Raw genomic sequence first — 21,150 nt, forward strand, 5'->3', positions numbered from 1 at the left:
TTTATGGTAAACACTGCTGCCCATGCTTCCCAGCACCATTTAATGGTAAACACTGCTGCCCATGCTTCCCAGCACCATTTAATGGTAAACACTGCTGCCCATGCTTCCCAGCACCATTTAATGGTAAACACTGCTGCCCATGCTTCCCAGCACCATTTAATGGTAAACACTGCTGCCCATGCTTCCCAGCACCATTTAATGGTAAACACTGCTGCCCATGCTTCCCAGCACCATTTAATGGTAAACACTGCTGCCCATGCTTCCCAGCACCATTTAATGGTAAACACTGCTGCCCATGCTTCCCAGCACCATTTAATGGTAAACACTGCTGCCCATGCTTCCCAGCACCATTTAATGGTAAACACTGCTGCCCATGCTTCCCAGCACCATTTAATGGTAAACACTGCTGCCCATGCTTCCCAGCACCATTTAATGGTAAACACTGCTGCCCATGCTTCCCAGCACCATTTAATGGTAAACACTGCTGCCCATGCTTCCCAGCACCATTTAATGGTAAACACTGCTGCCCATGCTTCCCAGCACCATTTAATGGTAAACACTGCTGCCCATGCTTCCCAGCACCATTTAATGGTAAACACTGCTGCCCATGCTTCCCAGCACCATTTAATGGTAAACACTGCTGCCCATGCTTCCCAGCACCATTTAATGGTAAACACTGCTGCCCATGCTTCCCAGCACCATTTAATGGTAAACACTGCTGCCCATGCTTCCCAGCACCATTTAATGGTAAACACTGCTGCCCATGCTTCCCAGCACCATTTAATGGTAAACACTGCTGCCCATGCTTCCCAGCACCATTTAATGGTAAACACTGCTGCCCATGCTTCCCAGCACCATTTAATGGTAAACACTGCTGCCCATGCTTCCCAGCACCATTTAATGGTAAACACTGCTGCCCATGCTTCCCAGCACCATTTAATGGTAAACACTGCTGCCCATGCTTCCCAGCACCATTTAATGGTAAACACTGCTGCCCATGCTTCCCAGCACCATTTAATGGTAAACACTGCTGCCCATGCTTCCCAGCACCATTTAATGGTAAACACTGCTGCCCATGCTTCCCAGCACCATTTAATGGTAAACACTGCTGCCCATGCTTCCCAGCACCATTTAATGGTAAACACTGCTGCCCATGCTTCCCAGCACCATTTAATGGTAAACACTGCTGCCCATGCTTCCCAGCACCATTTAATGGTAAACACTGCTGCCCATGCTTCCCAGCACCATTTAATGGTAAACACTGCTGCCCATGCTTCCCAGCACCATTTAATGGTAAACACTGCTGCCCATGCTTCCCAGCACCATTTAATGGTAAACACTGCTGCCCATGCTTCCCAGCACCATTTAATGGTAAACACTGCTGCCCATGCTTCCCAGCACCATTTAATGGTAAACACTGCTGCCCATGCTTCCCAGCACCATTTAATGGTAAACACTGCTGCCCATGCTTCCCAGCACCATTTAATGGTAAACACTGCTGCCCATGCTTCCCAGCACCATTTAATGGTAAACACTGCTGCCCATGCTTCCCAGCACCATTTAATGGTAAACACTGCTGCCCATGCTTCCCAGCACCATTTAATGGTAAACACTGCTGCCCATGCTTCCCAGCACCATTTAATGGTAAACACTGCTGCCCATGCTTCCCAGCACCATTTAATGGTAAACACTGCTGCCCATGCTTCCCAGCACCATTTAATGGTAAACACTGCTGCCCATGCTTCCCAGCACCATTTAATGGTAAACACTGCTGCCCATGCTTCCCAGCACCATTTAATGGTAAACACTGCTGCCCATGCTTCCCAGCACCATTTAATGGTAAACACTGCTGCCCATGCTTCCCAGCACCATTTAATGGTAAACACTGCTGCCCATGCTTCCCAGCACCATTTAATGGTAAACACTGCTGCCCATGCTTCCCAGCACCATTTAATGGTAAACACTGCTGCCCATGCTTCCCAGCACCATTTAATGGTAAACACTGCTGCCCATGCTTCCCAGCACCATTTAATGGTAAACACTGCTGCCCATGCTTCCCAGCACCATTTAATGGTAAACACTGCTGCCCATGCTTCCCAGCACCATTTAATGGTAAACACTGCTGCCCATGCTTCCCAGCACCATTTAATGGTAAACACTGCTGCCCATGCTTCCCAGCACCATTTAATGGTAAACACTGCTGCCCATGCTTCCCAGCACCATTTAATGGTAAACACTGCTGCCCATGCTTCCCAGCACCATTTAATGGTAAACACTGCTGCCCATGCTTCCCAGCACCATTTAATGGTAAACACTGCTGCCCATGCTTCCCAGCACCATTTAATGGTAAACACTGCTGCCCATGCTTCCCAGCACCATTTAATGGTAAACACTGCTGCCCATGCTTCCCAGCACCATTTAATGGTAAACACTGCTGCCCATGCTTCCCAGCACCATTTAATGGTAAACACTGCTGCCCATGCTTCCCAGCACCATTTAATGGTAAACACTGCTGCCCATGCTTCCCAGCACCATTTAATGGTAAACACTGCTGCCCATGCTTCCCAGCACCATTTAATGGTAAACACTGCTGCCCATGCTTCCCAGCACCATTTAATGGTAAACACTGCTGCCCATGCTTCCCAGCACCATTTAATGGTAAACACTGCTGCCCATGCTTCCCAGCACCATTTAATGGTAAACACTGCTGCCCATGCTTCCCAGCACCATTTAATGGTAAACACTGCTGCCCATGCTTCCCAGCACCATTTAATGGTAAACACTGCTGCCCATGCTTCCCAGCACCATTTAATGGTAAACACTGCTGCCCATGCTTCCCAGCACCATTTAATGGTAAACACTGCTGCCCATGCTTCCCAGCACCATTTAATGGTAAACACTGCTGCCCATGCTTCCCAGCACCATTTAATGGTAAACACTGCTGCCCATGCTTCCCAGCACCATTTAATGGTAAACACTGCTGCCCATGCTTCCCAGCACCATTTAATGGTAAACACTGCTGCCCATGCTTCCCAGCACCATTTAATGGTAAACACTGCTGCCCATGCTTCCCAGCACCATTTAATGGTAAACACTGCTGCCCATGCTTCCCAGCACCATTTAATGGTAAACACTGCTGCCCATGCTTCCCAGCACCATTTAATGGTAAACACTGCTGCCCATGCTTCCCAGCACCATTTAATGGTAAACACTGCTGCCCATGCTTCCCAGCACCATTTAATGGTAAACACTGCTGCCCATGCTTCCCAGCACCATTTAATGGTAAACACTGCTGCCCATGCTTCCCAGCACCATTTAATGGTAAACACTGCTGCCCATGCTTCCCAGCACCATTTAATGGTAAACACTGCTGCCCATGCTTCCCAGCACCATTTAATGGTAAACACTGCTGCCCATGCTTCCCAGCACCATTTAATGGTAAACACTGCTGCCCATGCTTCCCAGCACCATTTAATGGTAAACACTGCTGCCCATGCTTCCCAGCACCATTTAATGGTAAACACTGCTGCCCATGCTTCCCAGCACCATTTAATGGTAAACACTGCTGCCCATGCTTCCCAGCACCATTTAATGGTAAACACTGCTGCCCATGCTTCCCAGCACCATTTAATGGTAAACACTGCTGCCCATGCTTCCCAGCACCATTTAATGGTAAACACTGCTGCCCATGCTTCCCAGCACCATTTAATGGTAAACACTGCTGCCCATGCTTCCCAGCACCATTTAATGGTAAACACTGCTGCCCATGCTTCCCAGCACCATTTAATGGTAAACACTGCTGCCCATGCTTCCCAGCACCATTTAATGGTAAACACTGCTGCCCATGCTTCCCAGCACCATTTAATGGTAAACACTGCTGCCCATGCTTCCCAGCACCATTTAATGGTAAACACTGCTGCCCATGCTTCCCAGCACCATTTAATGGTAAACACTGCTGCCCATGCTTCCCAGCACCATTTAATGGTAAACACTGCTGCCCATGCTTCCCAGCACCATTTAATGGTAAACACTGCTGCCCATGCTTCCCAGCACCATTTAATGGTAAACACTGCTGCCCATGCTTCCCAGCACCATTTAATGGTAAACACTGCTGCCCATGCTTCCCAGCACCATTTAATGGTAAACACTGCTGCCCATGCTTCCCAGCACCATTTAATGGTAAACACTGCTGCCCATGCTTCCCAGCACCATTTAATGGTAAACACTGCTGCCCATGCTTCCCAGCACCATTTAATGGTAAACACTGCTGCCCATGCTTCCCAGCACCATTTAATGGTAAACACTGCTGCCCATGCTTCCCAGCACCATTTAATGGTAAACACTGCTGCCCATGCTTCCCAGCACCATTTAATGGTAAACACTGCTGCCCATGCTTCCCAGCACCATTTAATGGTAAACACTGCTGCCCATGCTTCCCAGCACCATTTAATGGTAAACACTGCTGCCCATGCTTCCCAGCACCATTTAATGGTAAACACTGCTGCCCATGCTTCCCAGCACCATTTAATGGTAAACACTGCTGCCCATGCTTCCCAGCACCATTTAATGGTAAACACTGCTGCCCATGCTTCCCAGCACCATTTAATGGTAAACACTGCTGCCCATGCTTCCCAGCACCATTTAATGGTAAACACTGCTGCCCATGCTTCCCAGCACCATTTAATGGTAAACACTGCTGCCCATGCTTCCCAGCACCATTTAATGGTAAACACTGCTGCCCATGCTTCCCAGCACCATTTAATGGTAAACACTGCTGCCCATGCTTCCCAGCACCATTTAATGGTAAACACTGCTGCCCATGCTTCCCAGCACCATTTAATGGTAAACACTGCTGCCCATGCTTCCCAGCACCATTTAATGGTAAACACTGCTGCCCATGCTTCCCAGCACCATTTAATGGTAAACACTGCTGCCCATGCTTCCCAGCACCATTTAATGGTAAACACTGCTGCCCATGCTTCCCAGCACCATTTAATGGTAAACACTGCTGCCCATGCTTCCCAGCACCATTTAATGGTAAACACTGCTGCCCATGCTTCCCAGCACCATTTAATGGTAAACACTGCTGCCCATGCTTCCCAGCACCATTTAATGGTAAACACTGCTGCCCATGCTTCCCAGCACCATTTAATGGTAAACACTGCTGCCCATGCTTCCCAGCACCATTTAATGGTAAACACTGCTGCCCATGCTTCCCAGCACCATTTAATGGTAAACACTGCTGCCCATGCTTCCCAGCACCATTTAATGGTAAACACTGCTGCCCATGCTTCCCAGCACCATTTAATGGTAAACACTGCTGCCCATGCTTCCCAGCACCATTTAATGGTAAACACTGCTGCCCATGCTTCCCAGCACCATTTAATGGTAAACACTGCTGCCCATGCTTCCCAGCACCATTTAATGGTAAACACTGCTGCCCATGCTTCCCAGCACCATTTAATGGTAAACACTGCTGCCCATGCTTCCCAGCACCATTTAATGGTAAACACTGCTGCCCATGCTTCCCAGCACCATTTAATGGTAAACACTGCTGCCCATGCTTCCCAGCACCATTTAATGGTAAACACTGCTGCCCATGCTTCCCAGCACCATTTAATGGTAAACACTGCTGCCCATGCTTCCCAGCACCATTTAATGGTAAACACTGCTGCCCATGCTTCCCAGCACCATTTAATGGTAAACACTGCTGCCCATGCTTCCCAGCACCATTTAATGGTAAACACTGCTGCCCATGCTTCCCAGCACCATTTAATGGTAAACACTGCTGCCCATGCTTCCCAGCACCATTTAATGGTAAACACTGCTGCCCATGCTTCCCAGCACCATTTAATGGTAAACACTGCTGCCCATGCTTCCCAGCACCATTTAATGGTAAACACTGCTGCCCATGCTTCCCAGCACCATTTAATGGTAAACACTGCTGCCCATGCTTCCCAGCACCATTTAATGGTAAACACTGCTGCCCATGCTTCCCAGCACCATTTAATGGTAAACACTGCTGCCCATGCTTCCCAGCACCATTTAATGGTAAACACTGCTGCCCATGCTTCCCAGCACCATTTAATGGTAAACACTGCTGCCCATGCTTCCCAGCACCATTTAATGGTAAACACTGCTGCCCATGCTTCCCAGCACCATTTAATGGTAAACACTGCTGCCCATGCTTCCCAGCACCATTTAATGGTAAACACTGCTGCCCATGCTTCCCAGCACCATTTAATGGTAAACACTGCTGCCCATGCTTCCCAGCACCATTTAATGGTAAACACTGCTGCCCATGCTTCCCAGCACCATTTAATGGTAAACACTGCTGCCCATGCTTCCCAGCACCATTTAATGGTAAACACTGCTGCCCATGCTTCCCAGCACCATTTAATGGTAAACACTGCTGCCCATGCTTCCCAGCACCATTTAATGGTAAACACTGCTGCCCATGCTTCCCAGCACCATTTAATGGTAAACACTGCTGCCCATGCTTCCCAGCACCATTTAATGGTAAACACTGCTGCCCATGCTTCCCAGCACCATTTAATGGTAAACACTGCTGCCCATGCTTCCCAGCACCATTTAATGGTAAACACTGCTGCCCATGCTTCCCAGCACCATTTAATGGTAAACACTGCTGCCCATGCTTCCCAGCACCATTTAATGGTAAACACTGCTGCCCATGCTTCCCAGCACCATTTAATGGTAAACACTGCTGCCCATGCTTCCCAGCACCATTTAATGGTAAACACTGCTGCCCATGCTTCCCAGCACCATTTAATGGTAAACACTGCTGCCCATGCTTCCCAGCACCATTTAATGGTAAACACTGCTGCCCATGCTTCCCAGCACCATTTAATGGTAAACACTGCTGCCCATGCTTCCCAGCACCATTTAATGGTAAACACTGCTGCCCATGCTTCCCAGCACCATTTAATGGTAAACACTGCTGCCCATGCTTCCCAGCACCATTTAATGGTAAACACTGCTGCCCATGCTTCCCAGCACCATTTAATGGTAAACACTGCTGCCCATGCTTCCCAGCACCATTTAATGGTAAACACTGCTGCCCATGCTTCCCAGCACCATTTAATGGTAAACACTGCTGCCCATGCTTCCCAGCACCATTTAATGGTAAACACTGCTGCCCATGCTTCCCAGCACCATTTAATGGTAAACACTGCTGCCCATGCTTCCCAGCACCATTTAATGGTAAACACTGCTGCCCATGCTTCCCAGCACCATTTAATGGTAAACACTGCTGCTGACTAGAAACCTGTGTTTGAAAATGTGTAATGAGCAGCATGCATATTCAATGAGCTGTCAGCATGTAGTCTTCATGCGAAGACAAATGATTGTGAAAAAATAACAGGAACTGTTTTTTTTTAACTTTTAATTAATTTTTCCAACATAGGAAACAGGAGACTGGACATATCTTGCTAAATGTATTGCATTCTATATTGCACAGTCAAACAAACGTTAATCTGAAACTTTCTTTTTTTATTGATAGAAGAATGAAAATGTTGTTAACACAAATAACATTACAAGCAGCCCACTTTATACACAGGAAATGTTATGCCCCTGCACTGATCTGTTTATTTTAAATGTTCAGTTGTGTGTTGTATAGTTCCTGCTTACGATTTATCATATTCATAAATGTAAAACTTGAGGAAGTGCATGAAATCGTGCTAATGGACTCAGAGGTCAGCAATATATCCCATTTCCTTCTAATTATATTACTGACTGCTGTGTCATTACTGGTTTTAATAAGAGGAAATTGCACTGAAAAGTAGTACATGAAAGACTATGCTTTGGTGAATGTTTTCAGAAAGACATCATGTTGATAAAAGCATTTGTAAGACATTTGTCTCAACTGGCAGAACACTGCGAATTTGGGATACAAATAAAATGCAGGATTGTCATAGTCATGCAAATCACTAAGATATGGAAAAGTTACAGCTTGACTCACATTTAACTTTCTTCATCAGTCTGAGCACATTGCAGTTACAAGAGTGGTGAGAAATGTGAATGAAATTAAGCAAAAACAAATAATAAGCTAAGTAGAAATCAAGAGAAAGGCCACTGTAATTACTGAAGCGAAATTAAAAATAATGAATGCAAGCAGGGAAAGTTCACTAAATGCAGCTGTGTTTATACTGAGTCAGACAGTGTTTGAATTGACATGAAGAATAAGGTGTCAGAAGTTTAACAAAATGGGATATTTTGTGGTAGCAAGTGAGGCTAAAAAGGGGAGGAAGTGCAAATAAAACTTTTTTTACACCATAAGTAAGTGTAGCCAAAGTCAGATAATGAACTGCATGTTAGTTATCCAGTTCATGGCATCCCAGTAAGGTTCAAAATATATACTGGAGCAGACATAACAGTAATATGGCACAGTATGCAACCCAGGCGGGAAAGCTCAGGTGTCAGTGGAATTTTCTAGCCATTTCTAAGTGGAAAGAGCTCAGTCGTGGGCTTTAGATGTATGTGTTGTTGAATCTTTACATGAATAAGTTATTGAACCTTGTCAATGGGGGTCTATGTTATATTATCGAAAAGACAGGTCAGCGAACGGCACTGTTCAGCGAACTATTCATAGTGAGATCATGGTACAGAGAAGATTGGAAAATGTGGCCTTTCCTCACTGTAGTGCGATCTCAGAGTTGCTATATAAAATTACTGGGGGGGACACAGCCCCCCACAAGAGCAAATTCACTGAACTGCATTTTTGATGTAAGTGCCATTGACTGACCTGTCTTTTCGATAATATAATATAGACCCTTTTGCTGTACATGATATGTCTTTAATTGCCATTACTGAAAAACTGAAATCTGATGTTTAACTCCTTAAATGTGAGCCAATAAAGATACATTTGAAACCTGATGCAGTTTTTTATTCTTCTTCTTGTTTCGGCTTTTCCCGATTAGGAGTTGCCACAATGGATATCCATCCTCTCATGATTGGCAGTGGAGTTTCACAGTTTTGAGTTGCCAGCTCGGCGCCCAACCTTCCACAAAAGGCACACACATGCACACACTCATGCCTAGGGCCAATTTACTGTGTCCAATCCACCTATAGCATGTCTTTGTAATGTGGGAGGAAACCGGAGCTCCCGGAGGAAACCCATGTGACCACAGGGGGGACATGCAGACTCCGCACAGAAGACCCCAGCTGAGGATCAAACTGGAGAACCTCTTGCTGTGAGGCAGCAGCACTAACCACTGCACCACCGTGGCTGCCCTGATGTAGTCCTTTATGATCTCAGTAAACCATGAAGAGAATCAAGTTCAATCCTCTCACAAGTAGAGCCATCTCTAAATTGAACGTAGTCCCTAGGGGTAAATGAATGCATTCCCTAGAGATAACTAAACATGTTAAAAGAACCTATCGACTGGTGTGCTCTAGTGATGGCATTAATAAAGAAAAATGCCAAAGTGAGAATTTGTATTGACTCAAACATTTAAATAATGCATTCAAAAGTTAGAGATCATGCTGCCATTTCAGAGGGCATATTACCCAGTGTAACTAGAGAAAGTGATTTATCCAAAACAGATGCATTGAGAAGTTTTTGACAAACACCCTATTCTGCAGCAGTAGAGGATTGTCCTTGTTTATTATTGCATTGAGAAGCTTCTGCTTCAATAGGATACCTTTTGGAACTTGCTCAGCACTTGTAATCATTCAACAAGAAATGATAATATTTCTGAAATACCATCAGGGTAAAGTGGTCATGATGGATTACATTTTATTATTTAGGACAAATACAAAGTCACATGATAAGAGGCTGAAGGCTGTGTTTCTGAGTCCCGACCATTGAAAGCTCAGGACTCAGGTTCAGTAATGAAAAAGCTTTGTCTTGGCTACACTGTGATCAGTGCTTTAGATATTGTGTTTCTGGAGATGACATTAGATTAGATTCAAGTAGAATAACATTGGTGCCTGAGTTATGGAGAACAAGCAATTTCCTGAAACCTTGACAAAAACTTAAACATGTTAGGAAACTTCACAGCTGAGTAGTCACTCATACTTCATATTCTGACAGAATAAATAAACAAAGATGTAACACAGACATGTAATGATGCTCCAGTTCAGGGTTTCAAAAGATTCAAGTCTATGATAGAGTCCACACCAGTATTTGGATATTACAATATTAGCAATCTGACTGTGGTCAGTGCAGATGGCAGCAGTTTTGGGTTTGGAGGAGCCTTAATGCAAACGACTGATGCCACTTTAAAGCCTGCAACTTTTATAGGATGTTAACAGAAAATGAAATGTTCCCAAATTGAGAAAGGATGTCTAGCATTTGTATGGGCTGTAATTGCGTTTTACATCTCTATTAGGCATTAACAATTTCTGGGTATAAACAGTTCACAGTATGTTGGTATTACTAATAAATTAATTTGGACAATATGCCTCCATATTTTCACCAATAGCTGATAATGTCAAAAAATTCAATGCAAAAACAGTCCATGTTCTTGAACTAAATGGTAGTGGCTAACATCCTATCCAGAAATCCAGTTACAAGAGGGTACAGTCAGATACTGAGTATAATTCAAGTATATTTGTGGTCATCATAATATCTAGGAGACTAGCGGTGTCCCATTGGATGGGCATCTTCAGAAAAGCAACTATAAAGATGTAGATATGTAGGCTGTAAATGGCTATATGTGTGATGGTTGTCCAAATATATGGAGACAGACAATTTGTTTACCAAATTAATGCTTTTTTGTGAGAACATAATTTTCAGAGCACAAGGATTTATTGTACTATGTTCTGATTATAGTGTCAAGTTTGTAAAGAGCAGAAGTTGTAAGACAAATCCACAATGATAGTCAAGGACTGACCAAGTGCAGAGAGAGAAAGAGATATCTAAAATGCGTTGTGGTCAGTGCTGTCATAACCAAACGTGTGTCTAATTACGTAAGTATAATACATTAGCAAGTTTGGGTCTAAGTCTCAATTATGTATCAAACACTATCTTGCTCAAAGTTCAGTCTATAATTAGGTCACCACTGCCATAAGTACCATAGCAACTAATTATGGCAGACTTTTGAGAACATAATAGGAAAACTTTCCTAGTAGTAGCAGTGGATGATTACTTAAAATAAAGTGAAAAATAAGGACTAAAACTAAATGAAAAAAATGTGTTATTGTATACTTTGGGAAGTCATCTATCCCAAGGAACTACCACATTGACAATATGCATCTAAGAGTTGATCCAGTTTCTGGCATTTGGGAACTTATATGGACAGTGACATACCTTTTGGCCAACATGTGCTTATTGTTGTAAGAAGGTCCTTCTATATTACACTGCTTATAAATAAAGGGATTGTGTCTAGATCTAGGGATGTCATTTTTCCCCTTTACTCAGGCTTCATTAGGCCAGTCACTGAATATAATGCATCCTTTGGCATGTATCTGTCCAGACACATGCAACAACTGGAATGCCCACAGATACACCTTACTAAAAAGATAAAAGGCATAAACTAAATGTTCTGCATGGCCTGACTCAAAGCCCTATCACTATGCTCAGTATTCTACAGACTGCTAAGAGGTGACCTGTGACTGACATACAAGCCATTCTCCAACCCATTACTTATAGATTTACTGCACATCAGAAAGCCAAATGGCATCATAAATACTCATTAGGATCTACACCTGTTCTGCAACATCAACAGAATGGTTTGGAGGGACAGTTGTATTTTGCAGAGGGTGTCACGGCTATGGAATAGACTCCTTATCCACATAAGATAAAGTTCATCTCTGCCCAGTTTTAAACTTAACTTATATCTATGGATGGGAAACTGAACATGTACCACAGAACTGCCCCTATACTATTAACAGACAGATGGAACTCATAATCTCTTTATCCCTTGCATGGGTCCCCTCAAATTATATATGATGTGATCCCAGTTAGTCTAATTAGGGGTAGTATAATTATCAGCCATGGGATGGGTAAGGCCAATATCTAAGCAACAGAGATAGGTTATTTTGAGAACAAAAAGGGAAAATGGCTAAGCTTAAACTAGCTTGCAAGGGCAGCTAGCCTAGTACTTACCTATGTATCTATGAACCTATAAATAGTCAACCTACATGCAATTTATTTTATTTACATTTTGTTGACTGGATTAGTTCCACTAGGCCAATGTCCTCATTTTATGGGAGACCCAAGGTGGTACACCACACTGACTGAAGGAAATGTGGTGATAACACTGGGGAACTTCCCCTTCTCTTTGGGGGACTATTTTTGAGGTGGTCACTTAGTGATACAAGTGGGCTGTCAGTGGTGATCACTAAACGTAAGAAGCAGGTTTTGAGAGGAGATAAGAAGAAGAGGGAAGAGTCAAACTGTATTTTAGAAGGAAAATATGCATTGTAATTGAATATCATGGCATTAGGGGGTGTGGATGACTGTCTTACAAAAACAGAGGAACTGGCAGCCATGCAGTGGTGATGGACAAAATATATTGCACTGAGGAGATGGCTGAAAGAAAGAAGTATGCTGTAAACAATGATATGCATCAAGAGGTGATATGCTAGTGAAGAAAGTGTTTTTAAGATTGTGCTCTATATTGGGCAGCAGGAAGATGGAGCAGATAGTGGTAAACCGATAGAGACTGACAGCAGTGTTACCAAACAATAAACTTATACAGCAGCAATAGCAGGTTCCAGTGGGAGACTGCAGAAAGAGGAATATGCCCATAGGTTCCTAGGATGATGTTAGGCTATTGGCCTGTAGCCCCTTATAAGCCTAGACAAGAATTTCACCCATGTTCCCTCAAAGTCAGCACCTGTTTCCCCTATCCAGCAGGGACACATGTGGGATCCCAGGAGTGTATTTTCTGTTTCCAATCCATTGGTCTAGGTTCCTCTTAAAGAGGGCTAGACAGTTCTTTTCGATTGGAAGCTAAAAGAAGTTCTTCCGATAGGAAGCTAAAAGAATATATATATATAATATACGAACACTTGTATAGCATTAGGAACAACAAGATGACTAATGCTTTAGCCAGGCGCCACTATGATAATATTGGCCATGAGTTTAAATTTAGGGTCATTGACCAGCAAGTGAGGGACATAAGAGGGGGATATGACTCGCTTAAACTAGAGAGAAAAGAACTTCTCTGGCAATTATGGACCAATGCAAATCAGAAACCAGGCATCAATGAAATGACCACGATTACATGCATTTTGAAGTTAAAGAACTTGGAGAGGTGAATTCTAATGTCAGGCGCAAGTGTTTGAGCTATGACATTTAGAAGATAATTACGTTACACGTAATAGAGTAAGGAGCATTGATCACGTCTAGTTTGAATTACTATATAGGGGGGGTGGAAGTTCACTTATAAGACACGACTGGTATATAACCTATACTGTTTTGTCACTACTTCCGCCTTCTACTGTCTTTTGCATTTTTAAACACTGGCCATTAGGAAATAGGGGTCAGTATTTTAATAGGCGTATACTCATTTTGAGGGCTTAACCTAATTAAAATAGTTGGTGTAGGGTACTTTCATCGAAAACCATCGATTGTATTATAATCTCTATGCCTACTGTCTAAGGGCAGTTTTGGTGGCACTGTGTAGCGTTACTACTTGTGTGCTATTAAGGTATTGGAAATGACTGGCAGGGAATACCTGAACCCACGATCATCCAAACACATGATTCTTAAAGGGGCTTTTAAATCCCTTATTAAGTAGAACGTTTTAACTTTATTTCCTAAAACCAAGTAAGTCGGTTTGGAACATTTGGTTCGTCATTCAATAGAATTGGCGAGGAAAGTTGGCACATTTAAATCTGTATCACATTCTGTACTTTATATTTTGTATTTTTTATATTTTATATTTTACATTTTAATATGGTATTTTTAATTATTTGTTATGAATAGTTGTGGTGGATTTTTAGGTATTGTTATATAGTAATGAAACAATTTGGTGGCTTGTTGTAACCATGCTCTATTACAAGAGGCGTGGTGAACAAGAAAGGAAATTACTTCACCATGGCAATGAATTCATCAATAAGGTGAAGGACCAGCCCACTAATTGTTTCACTTAAGTATTTAATGGTTGAATTCCTGTTGTTTATTGTTTTAGCTTCTGAGGAAGTTGAGGATATACAATCGACGAAAAGTGTATTGTTATTAATCGCACTTTAAGTTAATAAATTACTGGCGCTACTTGTGAAGAAGGCAACCTGTTCCTGGTTTTATTTATTGGTTGTTTTATGTTGATATTTCTTGGTTTGCAAAAATAATTTGTTTGCTTGATATAAGATGTAAAGATAAAAGGAAAGGGTGAATTTGCGATAAAGTGGAAAAGAACAGAGTGTGGACTACAGGTAAGGATACATATTCTGGTTCTGCGGCATTATTCAAAATGAAGAGATTAAAATATTTATAACAGTTGGGGTGACAGGGAGAGTTTTACTGTGTGATGTAAGAAAGGAGCAGAAGGTTTTAAGAATAGTACAAGCTTATATTAAATATATATATATATATATATATATATATATATATATATATATATATATATATATATATATATATATGAATATGAGTGAACATTTGAAAGGCCGACAAATGATAGCGGAGATCCCGCTATAGTGCGGGACTGGGAGATTCCCCATTCCTACACTGTAGTGTGATCTCGGAGTGAGAATATTTAAGTAGCAGGGGATGTGGAGGGCACAGCTCCCTACATAGGGGGTGCAGGTGACTTGTCCCCCTGCATTACACAGTTTTACTGTGTTTACAGATAGGTAAATGTTGCTATTTCAGGATATTGGTCTTTCGGAATGTCGATTATATGGTATCGGCCATATGAAAGTCAGCATTCTGAATGGTCGACATTCTGAAGTAGACCCATATATATATATATATATATATATATATATATATATATATATATATATAAGCTGCAAATATTATGTGATAGTAAATTTGTCTACTGTGGTACACTAATTATAATTTATAAATGTAAAAAATGATGCACACTGTTGCAAATAATGGTACAGAGAGGAAATATATTTAATAAGAGACAGAACTGAAATATAATAAAATAAGGAAATGTCTAGAAAGACTGACAGGAAAATTGAAGGAATTTAATCCCTTACAAAGGAGGGCAATGGTGGGAAGATCATATGATGATGAAGCTGTTTTTGGAATTCTAGCAAAGTGGTGTATGGTGTTGACTTTTCAGAACATGGGCTAAATTCTTGACTAGGAGTGTAAGGGCCTCAGGGACAATACCCTGCTAACTTCCTATGATCCATAAAAGTTTAAAAATATATACTTAAGAAGAGAAGGAGTAAGCAATGGAAGAAAGGGAAAATGGCACATGATAAACTAAAAGAAATTTGTGAAAGCATAGTGGTAAAAGGAGCAGAGGATGTCTTCAAGAAGAAAAAAGATATAAAAATATAATAAAAGAATGATATTTATATCAAATTATTATCAGACATGGATAAATTAAGAAACTTGCTTATTTTAGGAAAAGAATTGGGATATAATGATAGCAAAAATGAATGCAATGAAGGATGAAAAAAAGAGCAGTTAAAATATAAAGAGCAGGAAATTACTGATATAGTTGATAGATATGCACAGAATGCAAATGAGAAAAAGAGGGATGCATGAAAAGCAAATTAAATGAAAAAGAAGTTACTGGAAAAAATGGAAAAAAATCAGGTGGAAAGAGATGTTGCCATAAAGGAATATAAAGAAGTTGAAAAAGAATTAGGAGGAAAGAGTTAGATGTTAATATAAAATTATGTGAAAAAGAATCTTCACCAAGTCCGCATGAATTAGGGTATTTTTTAAATAAAGATATGCCAGATAATGAAAAGGATATTTTTTTCTAGAAATATTGAATGGAAGGATGCCAGAAGGTATAAAAAAAAAAAGAAAAGAAAAGATTTGTAAGGAGGTTATTTATATTGAAAAATGGGAAATGGAAGAAATAAAGAGAATGGAAACCACTTACATTGGGAAATACAGACTATAAAATATTTTGGAGATTATTCAGAAAGTATAATGGATGCCATGAAATGAAAACTAGATGAAAGGCTCTATGGGGTTAAAGTGTAACAAGTAAATGAAATGCTAATGATGGTTAAATAAGTAGCTGAGTGTATAGCTTAGAGGAAGGAGAAGATAAAGTAGCATATGGAATGCATATAAGGCATTTGACAGTACTGATCATGGGAAAATATCAAATGTTTTAAAAGAATATGAGGTAGGAGAAAAAATAAGAAGAGTAGTAAAGACAAGTTATGAAAAGTCTTATGTGTCTGTGATGGTGAATGGATGAAACGAGGAAAAGATAACACATGGAAGAGGGATAAAGCAAGGTTTTCCACTGAATCTGAGATTGTGATAGTAATGCTGGCAGTTATACAGGTATGTATATCTGAGCCAAAGGATGGTGGCTCAGAAGTTAATGGGAGAATAAAGCTACCATTAATGGTAGCCTGTGCAGCTGATTTAGTTTTGGTAGTCAACAATAAACAGAAAGAGAGAATTTTAAGAACAGACCAAATTTGGGGTGTAGAAGGATTGCCATTAAAGAAGTAAAAAAAAGGAGTTCAGAGAAATGGCAAGAATGGCAGGAGTGTATTTTACCTGAAGTGAAATTGATGTTCTATGGGTTATGTTTGGATGGGAATAAATAGAACTAGAACAAATGAGAAAGTTAAAAAAAATGGAAATGTGACAGATTGGTAAATGGTGTTTAAGTTGACCTTAACAAAAAGGGAATATACTACATAAAATACATATAATTTAGGAAAGTGTAAGTGTAATTTATTCATAATCCACAGAACTGAGATTGTACATAATCCAAACTGACAGTGGAGGTGCAAAAGGAAGAAATGAAATACATTTTATCAACTTAATTCCCTAAAGTTACAGTTTATCCAAGCAGGAATGCTATTATAACATTGTTAACTAATAGTAAGTTGTCGCAGAAAACAAACCCTATATGTCCTCTTTCTGTAACAGTTACTTCATAAGGCCAAGAAATAAGGCATTATACATGGTATCAAGATCTGTGATGGATCCAGACTGACCATGACGTACTAACAGAAAAGTATGCTTAGCGACTGTGCAAACCTAAATTTATTTATTTATTTAAATGTTTGACCGGGAGTGTCCGACTGGACATAGGTCCATTTTCAGCGGAGGCCCGGGGAGAAAAGCTCCACAGTTAAAATAAACAGACAGTAGTTACTTTGGATTACATAGCGATTTACAATTTGATTAACATAGCAATTAATTACAAAACATATTTACAGATGAAGAACATAGTACATCAGTAGACAACTAGAAATATTTTCTATGTTAATGAAAAATATGGATTGCTATACAGTAATGTCAAATGCTTATGATACTGCATATTTTCAAAATGAGAAATATATGCATATAGATGTTTTACTCTGCAAATCTGTATAATATATTAGTTCATAAGAAAAAAATAATTTTGTTCTTGGGAGGGAAATGTAGTAATATCAGATCATCATGTTGATCTGTGTGATTATTGATAGAGTAGTCATGTTTACATAGAATCCATGTGCAATGATGTTAACTTGATAAGATGTACATGTTATGTTATGGTGTACAAAAATGTGTAACTGATATGGAAAAATAAAAGCAACAAACTTATACACACTATGTCTTGACTCCTGGGGGATGTGTTCTGAAATATAGTAAGGAACGTGACAACATTGTATTAGCCTCAATGTCTTCATCTGTGCCTCTATCCACCAACCTCAAAACCATCTCATATTCTCAGAAACTCTACACCCTCTTACCTTAGTATATACTGCTTGGCATAAAAGCTTCTGATATTCCACCAGCAACAAAATGGCAGGTAATACAGTAATTAGAATATTAACAGATTTTTTCTACCTGCACCTGTTTTGTTCTTGGAAAAGTAACCTTTAAATATTCTCTTTACCGCATAAAAACTATATCAGTTGGATTAAAATCAGTCTACATATGAACGTCATTACATATACAAGAAACATTCAGCTCTGTATTGTAGTTCATAAGTCTGCCCCAAGTGTTACTTTGAAAAGACTGAATGAGAAAGAGAGAAAGAGAGAGAGAATGCAGGTAGAATGTGTTTGTGTGTGGGCGTGTGTGTGGGCGTGTGTGTGTGTGTGTGTGTGTGTGTGTGTGTGTGTGTGTGTGTGTGTGTGTGTGTATGTGTGTGTATTTGTGTGTGTGAGATTCTGTAGCTGTAGCAGATTAGGTCATTTCCTACTATAAATGTAAATGGTTTGCATGATATGTTGGAGTCAATGTTCATTTACCTGACATGGTAACACCTCAAGAGAATGATTAAACACTTAATTAGAAAATAAACCATAGTACACAAGCTATGTGGGAAGATTACTTAAATCCAGAGAAGGGAAACTGGAGGTTAGAATTTGTAAAATGCTAGTCCATCTAAACAAGTAATTATGATGACATTTGCAATAATTTTCTACAGTAAGTCTCTCACATTAATTAGTTAAGGGAGATTTCATTAAAGGAAAAAATGCTGCAGAAATCTGTTTTATAAGACTGGGAATTTAATTGTGGAAAATCTGTAGTTGGAAAAGTCACTGTGAGAAAAATTAACTGCAGAGAATTGTCTGCATTAAGAGTAGACTATTAAGTGGATATCAGATATTCAACTTCTGACATGAGATGCAGTTGCAGTCTCCTAAATATGATCACAGTACAATCTTGCAAATGTTGCAAATATTTTATAATTGCACACAGTCCCCAGGATTCATGAAGCTTGCGCCATGTACCAGAGTAGCGTTGGTGATCTAGCACCAAATTTGACCGTTGAGCGATTCAGGTAAGAGCTGTTTCCACGTGCACTACCAGCACACGCCAGAGCTGCACAGCTCCCGGAGCATGTATGCTAATTACCCCATGCGCAGCAGTGTAGCATGCAAATGAAGGTATATAGAGATTCATGAAGTTGTACAGGTGTAGCGTAAGCATGTAGAAATGTAAACCAAAAAGAGGAGAAGACGAGTGTTCAGACCTAGGGTAACCTACCAGGGGCTACATGATCTGGAGATAGTAGAGCATTACAGGGTGGACAGGAACATCATACAGCAATTTGGTGAGCTGTGCCGGCCATGCCTCAGAGCCAGAAGTAACAGAGGTGAGCCCATCCCAGCAGACACGAAGGTATGTGTAAGCTTGAGAATACTAGCCGCAGGTACCTTACAAAGGCCAACTGGGGATATCATGGGGATCTCACAGGCATCAGCATCCAGGGTACTCCACCAGTTCCTGGATGCCATGTTACCACATGCCAATGATCACATACACTTTCCCTGAATGCAGGAGGAGTTAGCCAGCAATACGCATCTCTTCCACCATGTGTTGGACTACCCGGGGTTACTGGGTGCAATAGACTGCACACACATACACATCAAGTCACCACCCGGCGAGCAGGGTAGGCGCTACATAAACTGCAAGGGATTCTCCTCCATCAACTGCCAGGTTGTGTGCAATGCCCAGGGCATTATCATGGATGTGTGTGCTGGCAGTCCTGGAAGCTATCACGACTCCCACATCTGGCATGCCTAACAGCTGTATCAGGTATTTGCCAGGGGGGACAACCCATATGGCCACCTGGTGGGAGATGCTGGCTATGCACTGGAACCATGGATGATGACACCCATCAGAATTTCACACACAGCCACGCAAGAATGCCATAATGAGGCACATGCAGAAACCAGAATCATCATAGAGCACATGTTTGGGATGCTGAAATCACAGCTCAGTTGCTTGGACATATCTGGTGGACCTTGCAGTAGTCTCCAGGAATGTGTGCCCACATCTTCATAGTATGTGCCATGCTACACAATATGATCCTGCGGAAACAGCTGCAGCAGGGACAGAATGGTGAAGACCCTCACAGCCCACCACCATTGCCAAGGGACTCGCAGGCATAGAGGTACTCAGACCATGAACACCCTGTGCTAGCCCCAGTAAGCAGACAGAGGCATGCCCAGTATGCCCATGCCTTGGCAAAGAGGGAACATATAGCACACACACTGACAGTGTAGGCACTCATGGACTGAAATCCTTTTCCACCAGCATGCACAGCAAACATGGATGGCACACACACACACACGTCCACCTGTAAATTGTCATGTATAGGTGGTCTACTGTGTGCATCCTACATAGGTAGCCCTCAACTATTGTACACACAACCACCATTGGCACAAGGTAAGTCAATACCTGAAGAGTATATTAAGCTATCAGCATGTGTCCATACTGTATGTACAGGTTCACAGATACATAGGTAAGTACATGCCCAACAGGGTGAAGCCACTTATAAGCATAGGCAAAACGTGTCTGCTGTTGTCACCCCATTGATCAACTTACTGTCCCTCTGTGGAGTAGAGCCACTTGTGGGTTCCCTGTGGTGTAGCTACTGTTCACCACCCACTCTGCAAGGATTCCCCGGAGTGTCAGTGAGGGGTTTTGTATAATGTAATCAGGGATGTAGTTCCAAATAATGAAGAGTATCCCTGACAGGAATCTTCACAGATGTGTACATGTTACATAGTATACCTTAAACACAGCTTGCATATATAGGTAGTTCTCCACAGAATAATAAACATGTGGAACACACAACCGCTGAAATGTGCGTTCATCAGCCTTGCACTACAAGTGCCTGCTCTAAGAGGTAAGATATCACTGCCAGGATTAGAACACGCAACCATGTACACATTCATCACAATAACATACCAGTAAGCTACCTGAGATGTACCAATGGCAGTCATGTATACTGACAGGATAAACCACAAAAGGTAGGAATGTGTTGAAATAGAACAAACCAGTAAGTACACAATGAAAGGTGTATGTTTTATAGATATATATATCTATATATATATATATATATATATATATATATATATATATATATATATATACATATACATATATATATAAAATATATATCGATATATGGGTATATACATATATATGTAGATATATAGATAGGTTAACATCATCTACATAACCATGGAGGTACATATAAATGGGATACCTACCACATACCAACTGCTTTACATACCGATGCACGTAATCCAGAGGCTTAAGATCCGAAAGAATACAGTACCAAAACACAAGAT

At 41.3% G+C, this 21,150-nt stretch overlaps 1 protein-coding gene across 1 annotated transcript; it reads right to left on the reverse strand.

The window, feature by feature from the left end:
- Nucleotide 1: 1 nt before the first annotated feature.
- Nucleotides 2–7,315, reverse strand: LOC122794963 (hornerin-like). Its single transcript, XM_044063557.1, has one exon. It carries the CDS (start codon nucleotides 7,313–7,315, stop codon nucleotides 2–4), a length of 7,314 nt encoding a protein of 2,437 aa, XP_043919492.1.
- Nucleotides 7,316–21,150: the final 13,835 nt, after the last annotated feature.

This window comes from Protopterus annectens, chromosome 2.part1, assembly GCF_019279795.1.
Source record: "Protopterus annectens isolate FY-2018-M chromosome 2.part1, PAN1.0, whole genome shotgun sequence".
NCBI classification, from domain to species: Eukaryota; Metazoa; Chordata; order Ceratodontiformes; family Protopteridae; genus Protopterus; species Protopterus annectens.

What these genes read in the sequence shown, in the direction of transcription:
- LOC122794963 (XM_044063557.1), bottom strand. Translation starts at nt 7,315, where the DNA reads ATGCTGCTCATTACACATTTTCAAACACAGGTTTCTAGTCAGCAGCAG.